The sequence below is a fragment of the Meles meles genome, chromosome 8 (assembly GCF_922984935.1).
Source record: "Meles meles chromosome 8, mMelMel3.1 paternal haplotype, whole genome shotgun sequence".
Taxonomy (NCBI): domain Eukaryota; kingdom Metazoa; phylum Chordata; class Mammalia; order Carnivora; family Mustelidae; genus Meles; species Meles meles.
Genome location: NC_060073.1, coordinates 43,895,256 through 43,917,957, shown reverse-complemented (window position 1 = coordinate 43,917,957; position 22,702 = coordinate 43,895,256). Strand labels below are relative to the sequence as shown.

General features: G+C 37.7%; 1 protein-coding gene across 4 annotated transcripts in view; it reads right to left on the bottom strand.

The window, feature by feature from the left end:
- UEVLD (UEV and lactate/malate dehyrogenase domains) overlaps positions 1-22,702 on the bottom strand; it is a 54,374-nt gene that overhangs the window by 19,314 nt on the left and 12,358 nt on the right. For 3 of the 4 annotated variants that reach the window (XR_006820063.1, XM_046017235.1, XM_046017236.1), the window contains 4 exons: positions 18,571-18,734; positions 11,545-11,680; positions 10,686-10,804; positions 5,852-5,954 (listed from right to left, as the gene is read on the bottom strand). Coding sequence is in view for 3 of the 4 variants with exons in the window: in XM_046017235.1 (XP_045873191.1) it covers positions 5,852-5,954; positions 10,686-10,804; positions 11,545-11,680; positions 18,571-18,734 (522 nt within the window). In the remaining variant the exon portion in view is untranslated. The remainder of the gene's footprint in view (positions 1-5,851; positions 5,955-10,685; positions 10,805-11,544; positions 11,681-18,570; positions 18,735-22,702) is intronic. The other variant, XM_046017237.1, reaches the window with a different exon arrangement.

The window sequence follows — 22,702 nt, the reverse complement described above, 5'->3', positions numbered from 1 at the left end:
ATATGTTCTTTTCAAATTATTCTTCACTGTGATGCAAAATTCTAGAAATGATGATGACCCTTAATTTAGAAATTGTGTTAAGATTATAGCTATTAAAAATCTTCCTATGTTGGCTGGGGGAGGACACCACCAAAGAATGATGTCCCAGTAGCTTTAGGCATTATTTCAGTCAATGACTAGAAGGGGTATTTTTGTCTGACAAATAGAGGTAGACTTTTTTTTTTTAATGTTAAACAAAAACACCCATATTAAAAGATAAGGTAGGGAATCACTGCTCAGTTCGAACGAGTGCCTTTACTGGTTACTGCTAGTGATCTGGGTTTTGGAACTGTATAAACAACACTGAGACTTTCTAAGATTTACCATTTGTGGCAAACTAAGGCCATGACCTGAGTACGTTATGCTGTATCTCTATCTTTAGAGAGGATCATCTTCTTTTTTTTTAATATTTTGTTTTTATTTATTTGAGAGCGAGAGAGAGATCACAAGTAGGCAGAGAGTCAGGCAGAGAGAGGGGGAAGCAGGCTCCCCACCAAGCAGAAAGCCCCATGTGGGGCTTGATCCCAGGATCATGATCCCAGGATCATGATCCCATGAGATCATGACCTGAGTCGAAGGCAGAGGCTTAACCCACTGAGCCACCCAGGCGCCCCTAGAGAGGACCATCTTAAGAATAAAAGGTGTTTTACTGATAAAATGTCCCAGTAATAGAAAAAAAATGATCTAACATAAATTTCACATACCAATACTAAAATCATGAAGAGTAATGAGTGATTTGGCAAAAGGGTTACTCTGGAAGATTTCCTAGAGAGAAGGTGACTTGAGTTTCAAGTATGAAGGGCATGTTGAGGCTAATGAAGGAGTATTTACCTGGGGTAAGTGTAGAGCGGGAAAGGAGGTTTTAAAAAAAAGGGGGGGGGGCTTAAATCAATGATTTTCAGCTTCAATACAGTCAATTTCAAAATTTTGATCACAACCCATGCCATGAGATGGGCATACCATGAAATACATTTTCTATTGCAACCCAAGACACAAAATATATGTATGTGTATATAAACAAAACCAAAAACATTACAGAAAACACCCTTAATGCTATTCTGATACACACTATTGTTCTAGTTCATTTTTATAAAATGCTGGTCATACTCCCCTATGCTGATCCCACAATCTGCAATTATGTCACTGTTTACAATTTTTAGAATACTGCCTTTAATGGGTATAAGAATCACCAGAGCTACTTATCTAAAATGTAGATTCCCAGACTCCACCCCTAGAAATTCAGGATCCATAGGTCTAGGATGAACCCCAGGCGTCTGCAATTGTAAGGTGATTCTGATATAAGCGATTAATCCACAATTCATGTTTTAAGAACCACTGGCTATTGAGCATATTTTGTTTTGCTCCATGGGTCAACAACATGCTATTTTCAAGTTCACAACTATTGAAAACTTTTTTCTCCATGCACACATACGCAAAGACCCCCCACACACAAACATTTATGCCTGCATATGCACAGACTATTTCTAGAGTGCATCATGTAAAATTGGTAACGAACTTATGTTTGAAATCCTAGTTCAGCCTCTAACTAACTGCATGTCCTAAACCACAACCTCTCTGAGCCATCTATAAAAGAAAAGTAACAGTGAGTGAATATATGTGAAGTACCTAGCATATATTACTGATTCCTTAGAAAAATGTCAAGTGCTATTGTTGTTATTTAGGGATAAAAGATAAACATAATAGTAAACATGATAACATAATAAACATAATAACCATGATCAAAATGTCATAGGACAATGATCCCATTAGCTAAGCTTAATGCAGAATGAAAGTAATTAAAAAAAAGAATGAAAGTAATCAAGAGAGAGCAAACAGGAACACTTACGTACTATTAGAGAGAGTACAAATTGGTTCAACTTCTTTGGGAACAATTTACCAATATGAATTTCGAAAACATCTATTTTTGACCCAGTAATTCTACCTTATCTTGCCAATTAGAGAAGTACATGAAAATTTCTGTATAACAATGTTCTCTCCACTATTATTTGTAAGCAGAAAAAAAACCAAAAACAACCTAAATGCCTTCCAACAGGGACAGACATCCATATGACAAAATATTATGAAGCTGTTCAAAGAAGTAGAGCTATTTAGATCTATCTGTGCTGTTAATAAAGATATTCAAGAGCACACTATTAATTCACCAACAATTTCAACACAGAATTGCCATATGAGCCAGAAGTTCTACTTCTGAGTATATACCTAAAAGAAGTAAAAAGAATTTTTCAAACAAATCTTGTACATGAATGTTCATAGCAGCACTATTCACAATGGCAAAAAGATACACCCCAGAGGTCCATCGACTGATGGATGAATAAAATGTGGAATATGGAATATTACTCAGCCATAAAAAGAATGATATACTGATACATGCTATAATATGGATGAATGTTGAAAACATGACGCTAAGTGAAAGAAGCCAGACATGAAAGGCCATATATTGTATGATTCCATTTATATGACATATCTAGAATAGGCAAGACCACAGGGCAGATTAGTGGTTGCCAGGACATGGGGAGAGGGGAAATGGGGAGTGATTGCTTATTGTGTACACGGTTTCCTTGAAAATGTTCTGGAACTAGATAGTGGTGATGGCTGCAGAACACTGTGAATGCCCTAAATGTCACTATTGGTAAATTTTACATTATATGTATTTTTAAATTTCATTTCATTTATTTTTGGTTAAAAGTTTTATTTATTTATTTACAGATAAGACAGAGAGAGAGGGCACAAGCAGCATGACCCTGGGATCATGATCTGAGCCAAAGGCAGACACTTAACTGACTGAGCCACCCAAGTGCACAAAATAAATGTATTTTACCACAAAATAAAAATAAAGGAATAAAAATATTAGCTTCAAAAAACAAGTGCAGAACCAGTTTCTCCAGTCTGACTCCTGAAGCAACTACCTTTTTTTTTTTTTTGGATTTTATTTATTTTTTTGACAGAGAGAAAAAGAGAGAGCACAAACAGGGGGAATGGTAGGCAGAGGGAGAGGGAGAAGTAGGCTCCACACTGAGCCAGGAGCCTGATCCCAGGATCCTGGGATCATGACCTGAGCTGAAGGCTGATGCTTAACCGACTGAGCCACCTGGGTGCCCCTGAAGCAACTACTCTTAATAATTCCTTCGTATTTCTCCAGATTTAGTCTATACATACACAAGCATAACTGTGGGCATATGTGTATATTTGCATCTCATCTGTATATATGGATAACCTTTCCCCAAATGTTTTTGTTTTTAAGATTTTATTTATTTTTGAGAGAGAGGGAGAACACAAGCAGGGAGGAGAGGCAGAGAGAGAAGCAGACTCCCTGCTGAGCAGAGAGCCCAATGAGAGCTCCATCCCAGGACCCTGGGAGCATGACCTGAGCCAAAGGCAGATGATTAACTGAGCCACCCAGGCATCTCCCAACCCCCCCAAATGTTTTAATAACTATTTTGAAAAAGTCCAAGTGGAGCCAAAGCATAACTCTAGGATGGTCAGTTGCAGTCATCAAAGCCTGTCACGATGGAGCATTACTCAAATTTCCAAAACCACTGACCCTATTTCCCAAAATTACTAATGCACTTCTCCATATTATGGAATATACTTATGATATATTTGTTAACATTATATTTAAAATTGTTCACGTAATAGTAATTAAATTCAGTGTTAGCAGGAACATATAACCAAATAACAAATGGGACATGAAAGTTGCACCAAAATGGTATGGACTCATTCAACATTCCCTACGTGGTGGCAAGCACCACACACTATACATCTACTCCATGGGTTCTATTCTTTCAGTTATATGAAACAATAGTTATTGACGGTTAATGACTTACACAGGAAGAAACAATTTCTTCAGATCCTAAAAAGCCTCACAACCTCTAGGGTCCATATACTAAAGTCTCCTAAAGTAATTTGGAAGAGTTAAAAGGTCCCTAAAGAATTTCAGTATGTGGAAATGACAGGCACAAGAGAATATCCAGCTCCCTAAAGGATCCTCTGTATGAGGCCTACAAAAGGATCATTAAAGCAAATACTGTGTTCTTTCCAGACAACAAAAATGAACTCGTTGTATCCTACAGGGATCCAAAGGCTTACTTTAACTATTACACCCAATTTTTACAACCTCCAGGTATAACTTCAATTTTTCTCATCCACTATTGTTCTTAGTACATTTAGGTTTGAATGTCACCATTTTAATTTTTCGGGGAAAATGTGGTCAAGAGTACAGGGGACCTAAGCAAGGAAAGCCAAACAACTATAACATATTACAACCTGACTTCAGCTATAACCTGGTCTTCCAATTTTTTTGATCATGCATCTCTAGTAATAAAATATTTTCAAGCCCACATCCCCAATATGGCATCAACTTATATTTATGTTAATGTACATTATAAAATATATAGAAATTTTTTAAATTAAAAAGAAGAGATCAGGGGTGCCTGGGTGGCTCAGTGGTTTAAGCCTCTGCCTTCGGCTCAGGTCATGATCTCAGGGTCCTGGGATCGAGCCCCGCATCAGGTTCTCTGCTCAGTGAGGAGCCTGTTTCTCCCTCTCTCTCTGCCTGCCTCTCTGCCTACTGGTGACCTCTCTCTCTGTCAAATAAATAAATAAAATATTTAAAAAAAAAGAGAGATCAAAAACTACTTGCCCAACATTTAAAATTTTACTTAATAATAAGAAATCCTTTTGTTCTTATTAAAACTTATTTTAACAATAAATCTTTAGTGAAAGAGATACACACTTTTTGTAAAAATCTTAACACTCTGCCACATACCAAGAGGTAGGTATTATTGCACTTTATAGACAATAAAACTAAACTTTGAGAATTTTTTTTTTAAGATTTTATTAATTTATTTGTCAGAGAGAGAGAACATAAGCAGGGGGAGCAGCAGGCAGAGCAGGCAGAGGGAGAAGCAGGCCTCCCGCTGAGCAAGGAGCCCGATAAGGGACTCAATCCCAGGACCCTGGGATCATGACCTTGAGCTGAAGACAACTGCTTAACCGACTGAACCACCCAGGTGTCCCTAAACTTTGAGAGGTTATATAACCTGACAAATGTCGGAGCTATAATGTGGCAGAGCTGGGATGCAACCCCCTATCTAACTCTAAAACCAGTGCTCTTAACCAATATATTATGAAAGTGGCAGCAATCAAAGAAAACACATTTATACTACAGTATAAATCAAAGACAGATTAAATCCTTCTGACCAATCAGAATGCTCTCTGTTCATCTGACTCTTGTTAATGTAATCAATTACAATCTCTGAATGACTCTGGGTTTAAAACTAAAATTATTTTAATCTTAGTTTCCCAATATGTAAAATGAGGAACTTGGAGTAGGTGATGTTTAATGTGCTTTCTAGCATTAAAATTCCATGACTCAAGGAAGAGCACAGAGGATTTTTGGAGTAGTGAAAGACACTATAATGATAAATACACATCATTGCAGATTTTTCCGTACCCACAGGATGTACAACACCAAGAGTAAACCGTAATGTAAAGTATGGATTTTGGATAACAGTGTTATAACTGTGCCACTCTGGTGGGGCATGTTGACAATGGGGGAGGTTGTCCATGTGCAATGATAAGGGATATATATGGGAAATCTTCTGCTTGATGTTGCTGTGAACTTAAAACGGTCCTAAAAGAAAAGTGCATTAAAAAAAAAATTCTAGGCCCCTGGGGATAAAAATACATTATAAGTTTATAAAAAAATAAAAAATAAATAAATTAAAAAAAATTCTAGGATTCAAATACAAGAACAAATGAGGCAAATATCTTTTAAGCAGAATAACCAGACCTTTGCTGATCTCCACATTAGGCAGGCTAAAGATGTCAAGGTCCATCACCCCTCCTTTTGTCTCTTCTGAGAGGTCCAAGAGGACCAGTCTGTCTGCAATGCCCTGTACAATAAGAAGAACATACAGCATTATGCAAACACAGCCAGTTCTCAGTTCAAATTTATTCAGAAGTGAAGCTAATGGAGAATGCACAGGCCTTATGAAGGAAAAGTAACACAACAGCAATAAAAGGACATGCAAGAAAGAAACTACCACGAACTTGAGCAATGTGATCCTTTATACTTGACTGAAAATTGGGACCTAGCAGGACTTAACTCAGAAGTCGCAGGCTGCAGATTTCCTCTGATGGGACAATGAGTAATAAGGATGAGGTGGTGGACTCAAGACACTTGCTGTTGTTCTTGAGCTTATGTTTTCAATTTAATGTCAAAATTTCATTATATGAATGTCATATATAATATGTCATTCTATATACATGTCATAATGTCATTCTGAAAGTACTTAGAGTGATTTTTGCTCTGTTTTAGTGACTCATTGTCAATACCAATGCCAAGTTTCTCTTTTAAAAAAAGGATAATGGGGCACCTGGGTGGCATCTGCCTTCGGCCCAGGTCATGATCCCAGGGTCCTGGAAGAGAGCCTGCTTCTCCCTCCTCCTCTGCTCCGATGCCTCCCTGCTGCTTGTACTCTTTCTCTCTCTCATTCCTGTTTTCTCTTGCTACTGCTCTCGCTCTCGCTCGTGCGCTCTCTCTAAATAAATCCTTAAAAAAATTTAAAAAGGATAATAGCCATGAATCTAAAATAAAATGCTATTATCATGGGGAACCCTCCTCAGAGATCTCATGGAAAACAATCTACATGCCTGTAGATGGCTCCCTGAGTGCCCTGGTAGGCTAACAGTATATGACGGCACAGAAACTCCTCCGAGTCAAATTACCTTTGTGGAAGGTCTTTTTCTAAAGTGCTAAGCAGTGTGAGGATCTTTCCTATATTAGAGTGCAGAGACAAGAGTACCCAGAGGTCTACCAGACCATCAGGCAGAAAGTACAAAAGAAAACAATGCAACTACACTATTTATTAGCTCTGTGATGCTGGGCAAGTTACTGAACTTGACCTTACTTCATGGGGTTCTGGGGATTAATATGTGACCCAGAGCTGGCAATTGTACCTATTAATTTTATTATTTTCAACTCCACTCCAAAGAGCAATGCAAAGAAAATGATGAGTTACCATTTTTATTTATGAGACATACACAGATCGAAAAGTTAAACAGCAGTAGTGTGGGAAAATGGGTATTCTTACACACTGTAGGTATGACAATAAACTGGTACAATTGATATGGGGGATAATTTGACAAGTTCTATCAGAATTTAAAAACACAGTAATTCCTTTAATCCACTTATCTCATTTATAGAAATTATCTATAAGTTTATTAGTACATGTGTAACGTGATGCATATAAAGAAGTTCAAAAGACTAGAAATGTCTGTCTGTAAGGACAACAGCAATAATGTGGAAGTATAACATAGCGGTTTAGAGCAGAACCTCCCAAGGTTTAAGTCATCACCACTTAATAGATCAGGACAGCACATGGAACACCAGGGGTTGTGTTAAAATGCAGGTTTGCTTCCATAGGTCTGCAGTGGGGCCTTAGATAACACAATTCTAATAAGATCTCAGATATTGCTCGTGCTTCCGATCTAAAAGCCACACACTGAGCAGTAAAGATTTAGAATACAGGCTCTGTAAACAGGCTGCCTCACTTCAAATCCTGCCTCCATTTATTAACAGTGTGACTTTAGGCGAGTTGCATAACCTCCCTCTGCCTTGATTTCTTCATTTGTAAAATGCCAGTAATGACAGTACCTAACATACAGGGTTAGGTAAAGTTTCGTAAAAATTAGTGTTTCCACTGAGTGCCTAGCACCTAGTAAGCATTCAGCAAAGGTTAGTTCCTACTGCTATCTGCACCGCTACTATGGACACCATTATGACTACTACTGTATCATAATACTTGATAGGTTGTATCTTGCACCAAAATATCAATGTTTACAAGACAAATGGAAAAATTTCCATTTAGAACGTTTACAAACAAAAGAATACTGATAGTGAGACTCTTCCAACAGTTAAAGAAACATGACTTTAAGGGGCCTTCTGGTACTTAACCAAAACCCAACAAAATTGATAAAACTCAGTACTGTTAGGGATGTAAAAAATCAGACTGATGATCATACTATTATTAGCAGCATGGAGTCGTTCTGATTTCTTGAAGCACTATCTAGAAATATGAAGCACTATATAGAAATAAGTACTATAAAGACCATTCATGCCCTCTGATTGACCAGTGCTGTTTTTTAGTGTGTGTGTGTGTGTGTGTGTGTGTGTGTGTGTGTGTGTGTGTTTAAGGTTTTATTTATTTATTTGGCACAGAGAGATACAGTGAGAGAGGAAACACAAGAAAGGGAATGGGAAAGGGAGAAGCAGGCTTCCTGCTGAGGAAGGAGCCTGATGTGGGGCTCCATCCCCATGACCTGAGCTGAAGGCAGATGCTTAATGAGTGAGGCACCCAGGTGCCCTGTTTTGTTTTTGTTTTGTTTTTAAAGATTTTCTTTACTGGGGCACCTGGATGGCCCAGTGGATTAAGCCTCTGCCTTCGGCTCATGTCATGGTCTCAGGGTCCTCGGATCGAGCCCCACATCAGGCTGTCTGCTCAGCGGGGAGCCTGCTTCCCCCTTTCTCTCTGCCTGCCTCTCTGCCTACTTGTGATCGCTCTCTCTCTGTCAAGTAAATAAATAAATAATTTTTTTAAAAAGATTTTATTTGTTTATTTGACAGAGATTGCAAGTAGACAGAGAGGCAGGCAGAGAGAGGGGAAGGAAAGCAGGCTCCCCGCTGAGCAGAGAGCCCGATGCCGGCGGGGCTCGATCCCAGGACCCTGGGATCATGACCTGAGCTGAAGGCAGAGGCTTTAACCCACTGAGCCACCCAGGCGCCCTAATAAATAAAATCTTAAAAAAATTTTTTTTTCTTTATTTATTAGAGAGAGAGAGAGAGAGACAGCACAAGCAGAGGGAGTGGTAGGCAGAGGAAGAGGGAGAAGCAGGCTCCACCCAGAGCAGGGAGCCTGATGTGGGGCTCTATCCCAGGACCCTGAGATCATGACCTGAGCCAAAGGCAGATGTTCAACTGATGGAGCCACCCAGGCATCCCCACACACACTAGTACTGTTTTTGAGATTATGTACAACTAAAAGAAAATTCAGAGGAGAAAATAAGCAACTTTTAAAGCAATGTTTATGGAAGCATTCTGTTTAGTAACAAAGGAACTGAAAACAGTTCAAACTCCAATTAAGTGGGACTAATATATTTACATGGAGAGTGGAGGAAAGGAAACGAAGTCAAAAGTTAGTGTATGGGGCGCCTGGGTGGCTCAGTGGGTTAAAGCCTCTGTCTCCAGCTCAGGTCATGATCCCAGGGTCCGGGGATCGAGCCCCGCATCGGGCTCTCTGCTCAGCAAGCAGCCTGCTTTCCTCTCTCTCTGCCTTGCCTCTCTGCCTACTTGTGATCTCTGTCGAATAAACATTAAAAAAAAGTTAGCGTATGTTGGGGTGCCTGGGTGGCTCAGTTGGTTAAGCCTCTGCCTTAGGAATCAGGTCATGATCTCCGGGTTCTGCGATCGAGCCCTGAATCCAGCTTCCATGTTCGGCGGGGCGTCTGCTTTCCCCTCTGCTCCTCCCCCTGCTCCTGCTCTCTCTCACTCTCTCATTCAGGCCCTCTCTCTCTCTCATGTAAATAAAATCTTTAAAAAAAAAAAAATTAGACTATATTGTTCTGCGCCGCCAGCATTTAAAATTTTCTAGCTTCCTGCATACAATTTATTTATTAAAGTACAATTTATCTCTAAGACCCACGTGAGTCTGAAATAAAAAGGGAAGAATCTAGATGACAAACAATTAAATTTTTTGAAACACTTTATTTATTTGAGAGAGAGCACAAGCAGGGTGAGAGGCAGAGGGAGAAGTAGACTCCCCACTAAGCAGGGGGTCCAATGCGGGGTTCGATCCCAGGACTCCTGGATCATGACCTGAGCCCAAAGGCAGACACTTAACCAACTGAGACACCCAGGTGCCTGATAATCAAATTTTAATAGAAAGAAGAAAGAAAACACCAGCTACCAAATAAAGAGAGAGGGACAGCTATTCCACTCTGGACTGTATCCCTGAAAAGACACAGACATGCTGTTATCTTGATACCAAGACCTTGGAAGAGCTTTTGAACCTGTCTGGAAGGGAATTTAAGCCTTTCTCAAAATAATTTACATACAAAAGATCCAGTAAAAAGGACTGATGGAAAAATAAACAAATTTCAAACTAGTATACAATCTCAATTTAGAAACTATGATTGTAAGAGAAAGTGGAGTAATTATACAAGAAAAGGCAATTTTTAAGGAAAAAAATGTTAATTTTAGAAAGAGCTAAAATTAAGTATTATATTAAATAAGAGCTTAATTAAAGCCGCATGACTCAGAAAACACAAAGGAATTGGTGACTAAGTCAGATGAATGTCACGTTGAGGTTTCCCTTGGAATAGGATGATGAGCCCATTGTTCAAATCACTTTTTTAAAGCCTAGTCCATGACTAAGTACTAATTAAGAAGCAATATCCCTGATGAGAGCTTTCAACTTTTTTTTTGCCAACTTACTAAATATATTTTAAGGCAAAATGAGGTTTTTCCACATGACAAAATGAAGCCATTATTTCCTGTGTTTTAAGCATAAACTGCCTGAAAGTATAGCAATATGACAGATGGATTTATAACCTCCATGCTTACATACCTTTGCTGAGATTGCTAATGTGCAGGCAATACCCAGCTCTCCACCTCCAACCACGGTAATTTTATTGACTGTTTTATGCTCGTGATTTACCCAGTTCTTTGAATTTATGTCTGAGACACCTAGAAATAAAAGTGGATTATCATGAAATTCTTGAAATAATATCAAAAATCTTTTTTAGGGTCTTAAAAAATACACCAACTTTTAGTAACTTGGACAGAAAACATGGTGTTAGTCCATAAGAAGCACTCGAAAATATATGAACAAGTGAAATGCAAGACAGATAGGAATCTTAGTAAATATTCTAATAAACAGAGACCACCCCTTTAAAAAGAAAGTATCTTTCTAAACATTGAAAACATTATATAAGACTGAAAAATGGAATTTCCATCATTCTGAATGACATTCTGATTCTTACTGCTCTGGTCTATAATGCAAAAATGTTTAACACCTCACTGAATTTTATAAGCATGGATATTTTGCTTTATCCTCAATGAGAAACATTGAGAATCATAAATTTTCTGATCCAATCTATTTATTGAATGAGGCAAAAAGCCACAAAAATATAATGAAAAAGGTTCATATGATGAAAAAGATTTGGGATTGTCATATCGAGTGATTTTGAATAAAACACAGAATTATTTTATATGTCAGCATAAGAGCAATCTTTTACATTTTAAGAAACTATAATTACTGGAACTGTAGGATAACACCCTATAATAGATATACAGGAATTTTTGATTCAACGGAGATATGTACAGACACATGAATATATTTATTTACAGAAATCCAGTAGCAGAGAGTAAAGGATATTAGTGAGAAATTATAAATTCATAACTCTCTCATTAACAAAAATACTAACCTTCAGTGATTTTTGCAATATAGGCTAGCAAGTCTACCTGCTGTGCCTCATCAGATGATGGTAGAGAATACAGAGGAAGTTCCTCTTGAAACTTGGCAATCATTTCTTTAATTAGCCCAACAATGACAGATTTAGGCTGCAGAATACAAAGGGAGAAGTTATGTAAAAATTTTCCTAAGGAATATCACCTTGTTAACCTATATATTATTATGAAGTTAATGAACAGAAAGTTTTGTATTATGCTCTTAGTTTTTAAAAACTACCATACAAATTACATAAGACTATTAACTGAAAAATTATTTAATTCTTTAAACTGAAAATTAGAGAAATGCTAATCCATATCACCAAAAGATGGGAAAATAACATGAATGTGCTTATAGAAAAGTACCTATGTTCAAGAATTGTCTGTATTTTTTTATTTTAAAATAAGTGTAGACATACAGAAAAGTTACAAAAACAAGTACAAAAAATTCTCATGTACTCTTCACCCAGCTCACTCAAATGTTAACTTTTTAGCACATATATTTTCTATCTCCTTCCCTCTCTATATTTTTCTGAACCCGCTGAGAATAAATTGCAGATTAATACCATTTCACCCCTAAATACTTTAGTGTGTATTTCCTAAAAGAAAAAACAAAACAGGGGCGCCTGGGTGGCTCAGTGGCTCAGTTGGTTGAATGTCTGACTCTTGGTTTCAGCTCAGGTCGTGATCGTAGGGACATGAGATCAAGCCCCAGGCTGGGCACCACACCTGGTGTGGAGTCTGAGATTCTCTATCTCCCTCTCTCTCTGCCCCTCCTCCTGCTCCACATGTGCATACGCTCTCTCTATCAAAAAAGTAAAAGTAAAATCTGTTAAAAAAAAAAAACACCCAAAAACCCCTCAAAAAACAAAAAATATTCTCCTATATAAGTATTATCAAATCAACAAAGTAACAGTGATAAAATATTATCTAACCCAGTACTGTTTCTATTAATTTATTAAGCAACCATAGTAAAATCCACTTAAACTCTCTAACCTTCAGTTTATCAGCAGTATAATATGAAAAATAAATCCCAAGTGGCTGTTATGAGAAACAAATATCTGTAACCTATATGCTGTAAGTGTAAAATATTTATTATTAAAAATATTCATCAGTTTGCTTATTTTTAAAAATGCTTAATTTATCAGAGTCTGAGTTTCACTATTTATAAATCAAGAGGTTGAAGTTATTCGGATCAAAAACTCAAACACTTTTGAAGACCAAGCAGATAATGTGTGAAGTTGTCAAGTATGAGAAAATTTAGGGAGATGGCTATTGTGGCAAATTGGAAAGAGTATACACATAGGCATTCAAATTCATATTAAGAACAAAACAAAACCACTTTTGCTGTTCAACAAAATTCTGTAGGCCTAACAGAGCACACTGAATCTCTCAGGGAAAATGCCTGCAATCCTTGGCCTAGACAGCCTCTAGATTTCTTGCAGCTCCAAAATTCTATGTAATTCTACTACATAATTAAAATTCCAACTGCATGAGCAACTTAAAAATTACTGTAGTACTTTTAAATAGGGCAATTTAAATAATGTATTGTCTTCTTAAGACTAGTTTAAGTTAAAAAAAAAAACTTGTTTTAGCTTATAATGAAGAGGTTCAAACAGTAAAATGGAATCAATACTGTTTGAACTGAAATCAAGCACAACCTCGACTAGACTATGGGACTATCTCTGAGTATTTACTATATGAACAAAACTATGAAAAGAGATCCCAATGAAAACCAGAAACAGGAAACAGGAAATATGAATTCCCAAAACAGGGCACAGATGTCAAAATACTGTTTGAGGATAGCTTACAAAAAAATTTAAAAAGAAGGGTAAAAATGGATGAAGAAGATTAACAGACATTCAAAAAAGAAGGAGCATACATAATCAATTGATATATGAAAAAGATTTCAATTTCAGTCACGAAACTAAACATTAAGATAACATTTTTGTACACAACCTAACCCTAAACCTAAAGGAGCTGGAGAAAGAACAACAAAGAAATAGAAACCAAAAAAAAAAAAAAAAAAAAAAAAAACCCAGTAGAACGAATCAATGAAACTAGGAGCTGGTTCTTTGAAAGAATTAATAATATTGATGAACCCCTGGCAAGACTTATCAAAAAGAAAAGAGAAAGGACCCAAATAAATAAAGGCATGAATGAAAGAGGAGAGATCACAACCAACACCAAAGAAATACAAACAATTATAAGGACATATTATAATTTGCCAGCAAATTTGACATCTGGAAGAAATGGATGGATTCCTAGAGACACATAAACTATCACAACTGAACCAGGAAGATATAGAAAACCTGAACAGACCTAACCAGTAAGGAGGCTGAAGCAGTTATCAAAAATCCCCCAACAAACAAGAGCCCAGGGCCAGACGTCTTCCCAGGGGAATTCTACCAAACATTTAAAGAAGAATTAACTCCTATTCTCCTGAAACTGCTCCAAAAAAATAGAAATGGAAGGAAAACTTCCAAACTCATTTTATGAGGCCAGCATTACCTTGATCCCAAAACCAGACAAAGATTCCATCAAAAAAGAGAATTACAGACCAAAATTCTTGATGAACACAGATGCAAAAATTCTCACCAAAATACTAGCCAATAGGATCCAACAGTACATTAAAAAGGATTATTCACCACAACCAAGTGGGATTTATTCCAGGGAGGCAAGGTTGGTTCAACATCCACTAATCAATCAATGTGACAGAACACATTAATAAAAGAAAGAACAAGAACCATATGATACTCTCAATAGATGCTGAAAAAGCTTTTGACAAAGTACAGCATCCCTTCCTGATCAAAATTCTTCACAGTGTAGGGATAAAGGGTACATACCTCAATATCATCAAAGCTATCTATGAAAAACCCACAGCGAATATCATTCTCAATGGAGAAAAACTGAGAGCTTTTCCTCTGAGGTCAGGAACATGGCAGGGATGTCCATTATCACCACTGCTATTCAACACAGTACTAGAAGTCCTAGCCTCAGCAATCAGACAACAAAAAGAAATTAAAGGCATCCAAATCGGCAAAGAAGAAGTCGAACCATCACTCTTTGCAGATGATATGATACTATATGTGGAAAACCCAAAAGACTACACTCCAGAGGAACCTGGGTGGCTCAGTGGGTTAAGCCGCTGCCTTCGGCTCAGGTCATGATCTCAGGGTCCTGGGATCGAGTCCCGCATCAGGCTCTCTGCTCGGCAGGGAGCCTGCTTCCCTCTCTCTCTCTCTGCCTGCCTCTCTATCTACTTGTGATCTCTATCAAATAAATAAACAAAAAAATCTAAAAAAAAAAAAAAAAAAAAGACTCCACTCCAAATCTGCTAGAACTTGAATAGGAATTCAGTAAAGTGTCGGGATATAAAATCAATGCACAGAAGTCAGCTGTGTTTCTATACACCAACAAGAAGACAGAAGAAAGAGAAATTAAGGAGTCAATCCCATTTACAGTTGCACCCAAAACCATAAGATACTAGGAATAAACCTAACCAAAGAGGCAAAGAATCTGTACTCAGAAAACTGTAAAGTGCTCATGAAAGAAACTGAGGAAGACACAAAGAAATAGAAAAATGTTCCATGCTCATGGACTGGAAGAACAAATATTGTGAAAATGTCTATGCTACCAAAGGCAATCTACACGTTTAATGCAATTCCTATCAAAATACCATCCATTTTTTTCAAAGAAATGGAACAAATAATCCTAAAATTTATATGGAACCAGAAAAGACCTCGAATAGCCAGAGGAATGCTGAAAAAGAAAGCCAAAGTTGGTGGCATCACAATTTTAGACTTCAAGCTCTATTACAAAGCTGTCATCATCAAGACATGGTATTGGCACAAAAACAGACACATAGATCAATGGAACAGAATTGAAAGCCTAGAAGTAGACCCTCAACTCTGTGGTCAACTAATCTTCGACAAAGCAGGAAAGGATGTCCAATGGAAAAAAGAGAGTCTCTTCAACAAATGGTGTTGGGAAAACTGGACAGCCACATGCAGAAAAATGAAACTGGATCATTTCCTTACACCACACACGAAAACAGACTCAAAATGGATGAAGGACTTCAATGTGAGAAAGGAATCCATCAAAATCCTTGAGGAGAACACAGGCAGCAACCTCTTAGACCTCAGCCGCAGCAACTTCTTCTTAGGAACATCACCAAAGGCAAGGGAAGCAAGGGCAAAAATGAACTACTGGGACTTCATCAAGATCAAAAGCTTTTGCACAGCAAAGGAAACAGTTAACAAAATCAAAAAACAACTGAGAGAATAGGAGAAGATATTTGCAACAACGTATCAGATAAAGGGTTAGCATCCAAAATCTATAAAGAACTTATCAAACTCAATGCCCAAAGAACAAATAATCCAATCAAGAAATGGGCAGAGGCAGGCGAGATGGGATTGGGAGAGGGGGAGCGGGCTATGGACATTGGGGAGGGGAGGCGAACCATAAGAGACTATGGACTCTGAAAAACAACCTGAGGGTTTTGAAGGGTCAGGGGTGGGAGGTTGGGGCAACCTGAGGGTTTTGAAGGGTCAGGGGTGGGAGGTTGGGGGAACAGGTGGTGGGTAACGGGGAGGGCACGTTTTGCATGGAGCACTGGGTGTTGTGCAAAAAGAATGAATACTGTTACGCTGAAAAAATAAATAAAATGGGAAAAAAAAAAAAAGAAATGGGCAGAGGACATGAACAGACATTTCTGTAAAGAAGACATCCAGATGGCCAACAGACACATGAAAAAGTGCTCCACATCACTTGGCATCAGGGAAATACAAATCAAAACCACAATGAGATACCACCTCACACCAGTCAGAATGGCTAAAATTAACAAGGCAGGAAATGACAGATGCTGGCAAGGATGCGGAGAAAGGGGAACCCTCCTACACTGTTGGTGGGAATGCAAGCTGGTGCAACCACTCTGGAAAACAGCATGGAGGTCCCTCAAGAAGTTGAAAATAGAGCTATCCTATGACCCTATGACCCAGCAATTGCACTACTGGTATTTACCCTAAAGATACAAATGTAGTGATCTGAAGGGGCACGTGCACCTGAACATTTAATAGCAGCAATGTCCACAATAGCCAAACTATGGAAAGAACCTAGATGTCCATCAACAGATGAATGGATAAAGAAGATGTGGTGTATATATATATATATACACACATACACCCCCACACACAAAATGGAATACTATGCAGCCATCAAAAGAAATGAAATCTTGCCATTTGCAACGACATGGATGGAACTAGAGGGTATTATGCTTAGTGAAATAAGTCAATCAGAAAAAGACAATTATCGTATGATCTCCCTGATATGAGGAAGTTGAGAGGCAACGTGGGGGGGTTTGGGGAGTAGGAAAGGAATAAATGAAACCAGATGGGATCAGGAGGGAGACAAACCATAAGAGACTCTTAATCTCACAAAACAAACTGAGGGTTGCCAAGGGTAGGGGGGTAGGGAGAGGGTTGTTGGGTTTTGGACATTGGGGAGGGTATGTGCTATGGTGAGTGCTGTGAAGTGTGTAAGCATGACGATTCACAGACCTGTACCCCCGGGGCTAATAATACATTATATGTTAATTAAAAAATTAAAAAACTAAAAAAAAGTAACATTTTTGTCCCTCCAAATGAGAAATTTTTATTATGCCCTATTTATCACATTTAACTGGCAATCTTATTTATTAAAATCACCAAATAAAGCAAATCATGTACAGATTCATGAAGTAAAAGGTCAGTGTTCCTCCACCTAATCTCTACCAGTCACCTGGTGTGCATCCCTTCTTTTTGCATTTCTTCTTTTCTTCTTTTTAATGGTTTTATATATATGAAATACATGGAAAAGTATAAAGACAAAGTAATTGCACATCTTTTTATAGAATATATATTTTTTTAAAAAGTTGTAATCCTAACACCATTCTCTACTCCAACTTCACCTGACTCTTGACATATCCCTGGTTTCATTCAGGGGTTCCCAGTCCTCCTGTCCTACAACTTCCTGGACACATAGAAATATATTCTAAATTATCCTTTCATAAAAATCTAAATTACTTACAAAAAGGAGAACATACTCTATATTCTTTTAAGTAAATATAGAGAGAGAAGCAAAGGTTTGTTTTGCTTTAATGATAGTACCTTCTGTTAGAATGAAGGTACTGCAAAACAGGGCTTCTACACTGATTTCAAGTGATGGCAGACATACATTTTGTCTACCTTTTGGAAACAAATTTGGCAATACAAAAGAATAGCCTTCAAAGTATTTATAAACTTTCATCCAACAATCCCGCTCTTAGAGATTTATCAATGAGAAATTATTAAAGATTTATAATATATACACATTTATATGTACATATTAAGGATGCTCATCATTAAATTTCTAACAACAGATCAATTTGTAAATACATTATGCCAATATTTTTATGTGAGATCATCAGGCAACCAATTTAAAGACTATGTACTTTGAAAATACTGTTTAAAATGAGAAGTGCTCAATGTAATGGTAGATGAGAAGCCCAGAACACAGAACTGCATGTGAGAACTTTTAAAGCAAATAAACTGGTTAAAACGTAATGCTCAGTTCAAACATAACGTGTAACAGAAGATTATATACAGTGTGGTTCAATTTACATAAAGGTTAAAACTGGGCAAAACTACAAATAATTACATAAAGTACATAAGAATCTTTAAGAAGGGACTAGGAACTAACATCCAATATCTTGCTAGTAACTTCACACGGTTTATCAAATAGTGCGTAGCTATCAGAAGAGAGGGAGCAAATAAAAGTTGGCTCCAGACCTGGAGAGAGCACTTCATACAGGCTGCAGTCTGTCACTGGGGTTCTGGAACCTGAGTGACTCCAAGCAGCTCAGTTTCAAAATATTTTTCAAGTCAATAGAAGGAATATCATCAAAAGAAAATTCATCGGCACCCTCAGGATAAAGACAGATACTCAGAAAAACAAAAACTTGTAAAAGAAAATCCAAATGATCTTACATGGCTCCAGTTCTGAAGATAGGGCAAGTATATTCTGCCTTGAGCATCCACATGTTTTCCAACTGAGATTCCCATATTTGCAGTTGGCTTTAAGAAGCAAATGGGGGGAGCAAAAGGGTGGGAATCCAAAATCCACAAACGAATTGGTATATTATATGTATTACCTATCGGAGACAAAATAAACACTTTTTCAAACAATGATGAAGCACACACATCATATTTATGGTACAGCTAGGTGACATTTGAAGGCGTGTAGTCTAGTCAAGTGTATATATAAAGGATTTATATAAATCAAGGCCTACTTCTCCATTTTCACGTTCCCATTAAAGCATCAGCATAAAACTTGAAGAAATTAAATTAAGACAATGACCAGCTCATGCAATTCAGTAAATATTTATAAGACCTGCTGTGCCAGGAATCTGGGATGCAGTGTCTTATTCATGCAACCTTCTTTGTCCCACCCAAGCAGCGCTATTCCACCTTTCTTGAAAGGTAGTAGACACTTTCTATTTTTATACTTATACTGCGTTGAAGTTATTTGCCTACAGGGTCTGTGTTTCCTTTCACAATGTAAACTCCCAGAGGATGATGTATTATTCATTTCTATATCCCCTGCACCAAGTACAGTGCCTAACGTACTGGCTAGGAAAAAAGGTTTCTTATATAAGAGTGAGTGAATGAAGAAACAAATGAAAAATGAATGAATCAACGAAGACAAAGTCAATACTTTTGATACTGACCCTCAAGTTGCTCCTTAAGTGTGAACGGTTAGACACATTGAACTTGGAGCTAAAAATAATCTCCAGAGTTAACTCGTCCAGTGGTTCTTAGAATGGAGTGTACAGAGAAACAGGAACTTGAGCGCAGGCCCTTTCAGTGTTAACCAGTTACTACATACATACCTCAAGCCTACGGAGAGCAAAAATCTCTCACGGCTCTGGATGCCAGCAAGCCCAAAGCTAAGCCTAATAAAAATGTAAAAAACTAAACTTAAACTAGAAATCTGATCAATTACCTTGCCTGTTCTGTTCTATCTCCCGACAGTCTTACTGCATGTCTTTCACCGTACTTGTGACCAGGGCAGCTCAGGAGCAAGAATGCCCAGATTCAAATCCTAGTTTCACCCATGACTAGCTTTATAATTTTTAGGCAAGTTCCTTAACTTCCCTGTGCCTCAATTCCTTCCCCTATAAAATGGAAATAATAATACCTCTGACCCCATTGGGTTGTTGTGAGGATGAAGTTAGTTAAGGTATGTAAGTTAGTTAAGGTATGTAAAATTCGTAGAACGGTGCATGACATGGGGAATACCATGAAGGGTTGGCAATTTTTGTAATTTACCTCAAACCCATTTTGGAAATAGGCCAGGTCTAAATAAAAGTTTTATTTTCCACTACAATCCTTTTTTACTAAGGAGATCTTCCTTCCACTGACCGCTACTTTTCTCATCTTGGTTCCTCCTCTAAGAATACAAGGATACACAGCCCTGTCTGCACATTAAAAGCACTTAAGGAACCTGGAAACATACCAGTATCTGGGCCACTCCCCCAAAGTTTCTGACTCAATGGCACAGGGCATGGATAACATTTTTTAAAAGCTTTCCATGTGATTTAGTTCTCAGGACCACACTCCTCTTCTACTTTTGTCTAAGTCTTAAAATAATTTTTTAAATTGGAATACAACTGACATATAACATATTAGTTTCACTGTTTAATGTAATGACTTGATATTTGTATATACTGCAAAATGATCACTACAATAAGTATAGTTAACATTCATCACCATAGTGTCTAAATATTTACAATTTGGGTATAGGCATAATATAACAATTGATCCATAGATAATTCTGTGATTATAAAGTCATGTGATCAAAGCACCACAAAGTGACTGACAGGTACTGAGACACACCATCAGATTCTTCGAGAAGTAGCTACTCTGTCCAATATTATATATTTTCTAGAGTAGTGTTTTTCAAATTGTGGTCATGATAATTTGGTCATGAAATTAATTTAGCAGGCTGCAAACAATATCTTAAAATGGAATTGAAAATAAGATAAATGACAGGTAATGTGGTGTTTAAGATATATATGTATATAGTGTGTGTTTGCACACCCATGTGTAAACTATGTATATAAAAGTAATTTTTTTAAGATTTTATTTATTTATTTGACAGACAGAGATCACAAGTAGGCAGAGAGGCAGGCAGAGAGAGAGGAAGGGAAGCAGGCCCCCTGCTGAGCAGAGAACCCAACATGGGGCTCGATCCCAGACCCTGGGATCATGACCTGAGCTGAAGGCAGAGGCTTTAACCCACTGAGCCACCCAGGCGCCACTATAAAAGTATTTCTTATTGTGTATCACAATCAAAACATTTGAAAGCCACCGTTCTAGGCCATGCAAAATTTTTGTTTCATAATATAGTTATAGTAGGCCAAATCCTGATTGTTCCACTTTCTATGCTAATCATCACACATTAAAGAAAAGGAAAGAAATGTCTATTGATGGTACCTTCCTAACTGATCAAGGATCTGCTGCCTCTCTCAATGCCCCTCCCCAGGAGCGTCCATGCATTTTCATAGCCCATGCTTGGCAAAGGAATTGGTGAGCCTGATTCCCATGTCTAACTGGTAAGATTCACTACTGGTGTTCTGTTCCTCCTTCCTTCTTCTCCATTCTTTTCTGTCAGCAAATGCCCTGCCTCCTACCCTGCCCATTTAGCTTTCAATAATTCGTTGCCAAAGAGTCAGAACTCCTGGTAAAGCCCTCAGATCTGAAGTAATTATATCATAAAAGTATAATTTAAGTTAGCTGTAAATAAAGTTCAGATGCGTATCATTTTATTAAGATGAATACACATCTCTAAAGAATGAGTGGATGAAGAAAAAGTGTCATCACAACCTTGACACAATCTTGGAGAGATAATAAGAAATAATCTAGAAATGTCTGCAGGTATATATAAGGAAGTATCAATGGAAGATTCATCAAGGGAATAGGACTGGGTAGGAAGTTAGTTACAAGCTTAACCTCATCCTTTCTCAATTGTTTAAATTTTCTTAGCATGAGTATACATTATTATGATACTAATAAAACTAGTAACTGCAAGAAATATAAGCAGACAAATAATCCCGGTCAACATTTATTAAGCAGCTATTATGTGCCAGGCATTATGCCAAAAGCTTTACTTACAGTAATTCATTTAATCCTCATAGTCCTAGAGCGAGGCTGTACTATTGTGCCATTTTACAGACAATAAAGATAATACTTTCTGACTGTCTGATCGGCAGGAAATAACTAGTGTGGATCACCCTGAGTTGATATAATTCTACTCAAAAGCAGAGGGAAAAAAAGAGTGTACTGCAAAAATAAAGGTACTGCAGGTACCATTATCACCTTGGAAGACCCAGTGTGAGAATCAATGAAATAACTCCTTGGCTCTTGGAGAGGCAGGATGCCAATGAGGGGCATCATACCAATGACATTAAAATAAATTTTACGTCCTCCTGTTACTTCCCCACACTGTCCTTGAAACTGAAATGCTACTAAGTAGTGATTCATTTAAATTCATGAGCTCCTCTGTTAATATATAATTACCCTTGACATCACTGGAGTGATGAATTGGGAATGAAAGAATTGGGAATGAAATCCATCAACCAATCAATCATTAGGGTGGGCAATAATTCTCTCTCTCTCTTTCTAATATCTAATCATAATAAATGCAGAACACAAGTAATGGGGAACAGGTCTGAGAAAGGTTCTCTAGGCAGCCTGGAAAAAGTCTGAGAGCTTGGCAGGAAAGGAGCAAGGAGGAAAATGAAAATCAATTCTGTAGTTTCTGCAGAGCTCACTGCTAGCGACCTTCATCTGCAACCACATTGCTATGTATAAAAACCAAACTGAATTTCTATGCATTTCTTGTGCCAAAGCAGGTGTTCATGGTGGGACATGAATAAAAGATGAGTGCACCCCTGGCAATGATGATTACGGATGGGAAGAAATTAGGGAGGGTTTATAACAGTCTGGGGACTACTGAAAGGAAGCACCTGCTTTGAAAAAAGTCCCCTGAAATATAGCTTCTTGGTACCTTTTGAGTAGTGTATTCCCACAGTACAGAGCTGAACCTTTGGTAAAGGAG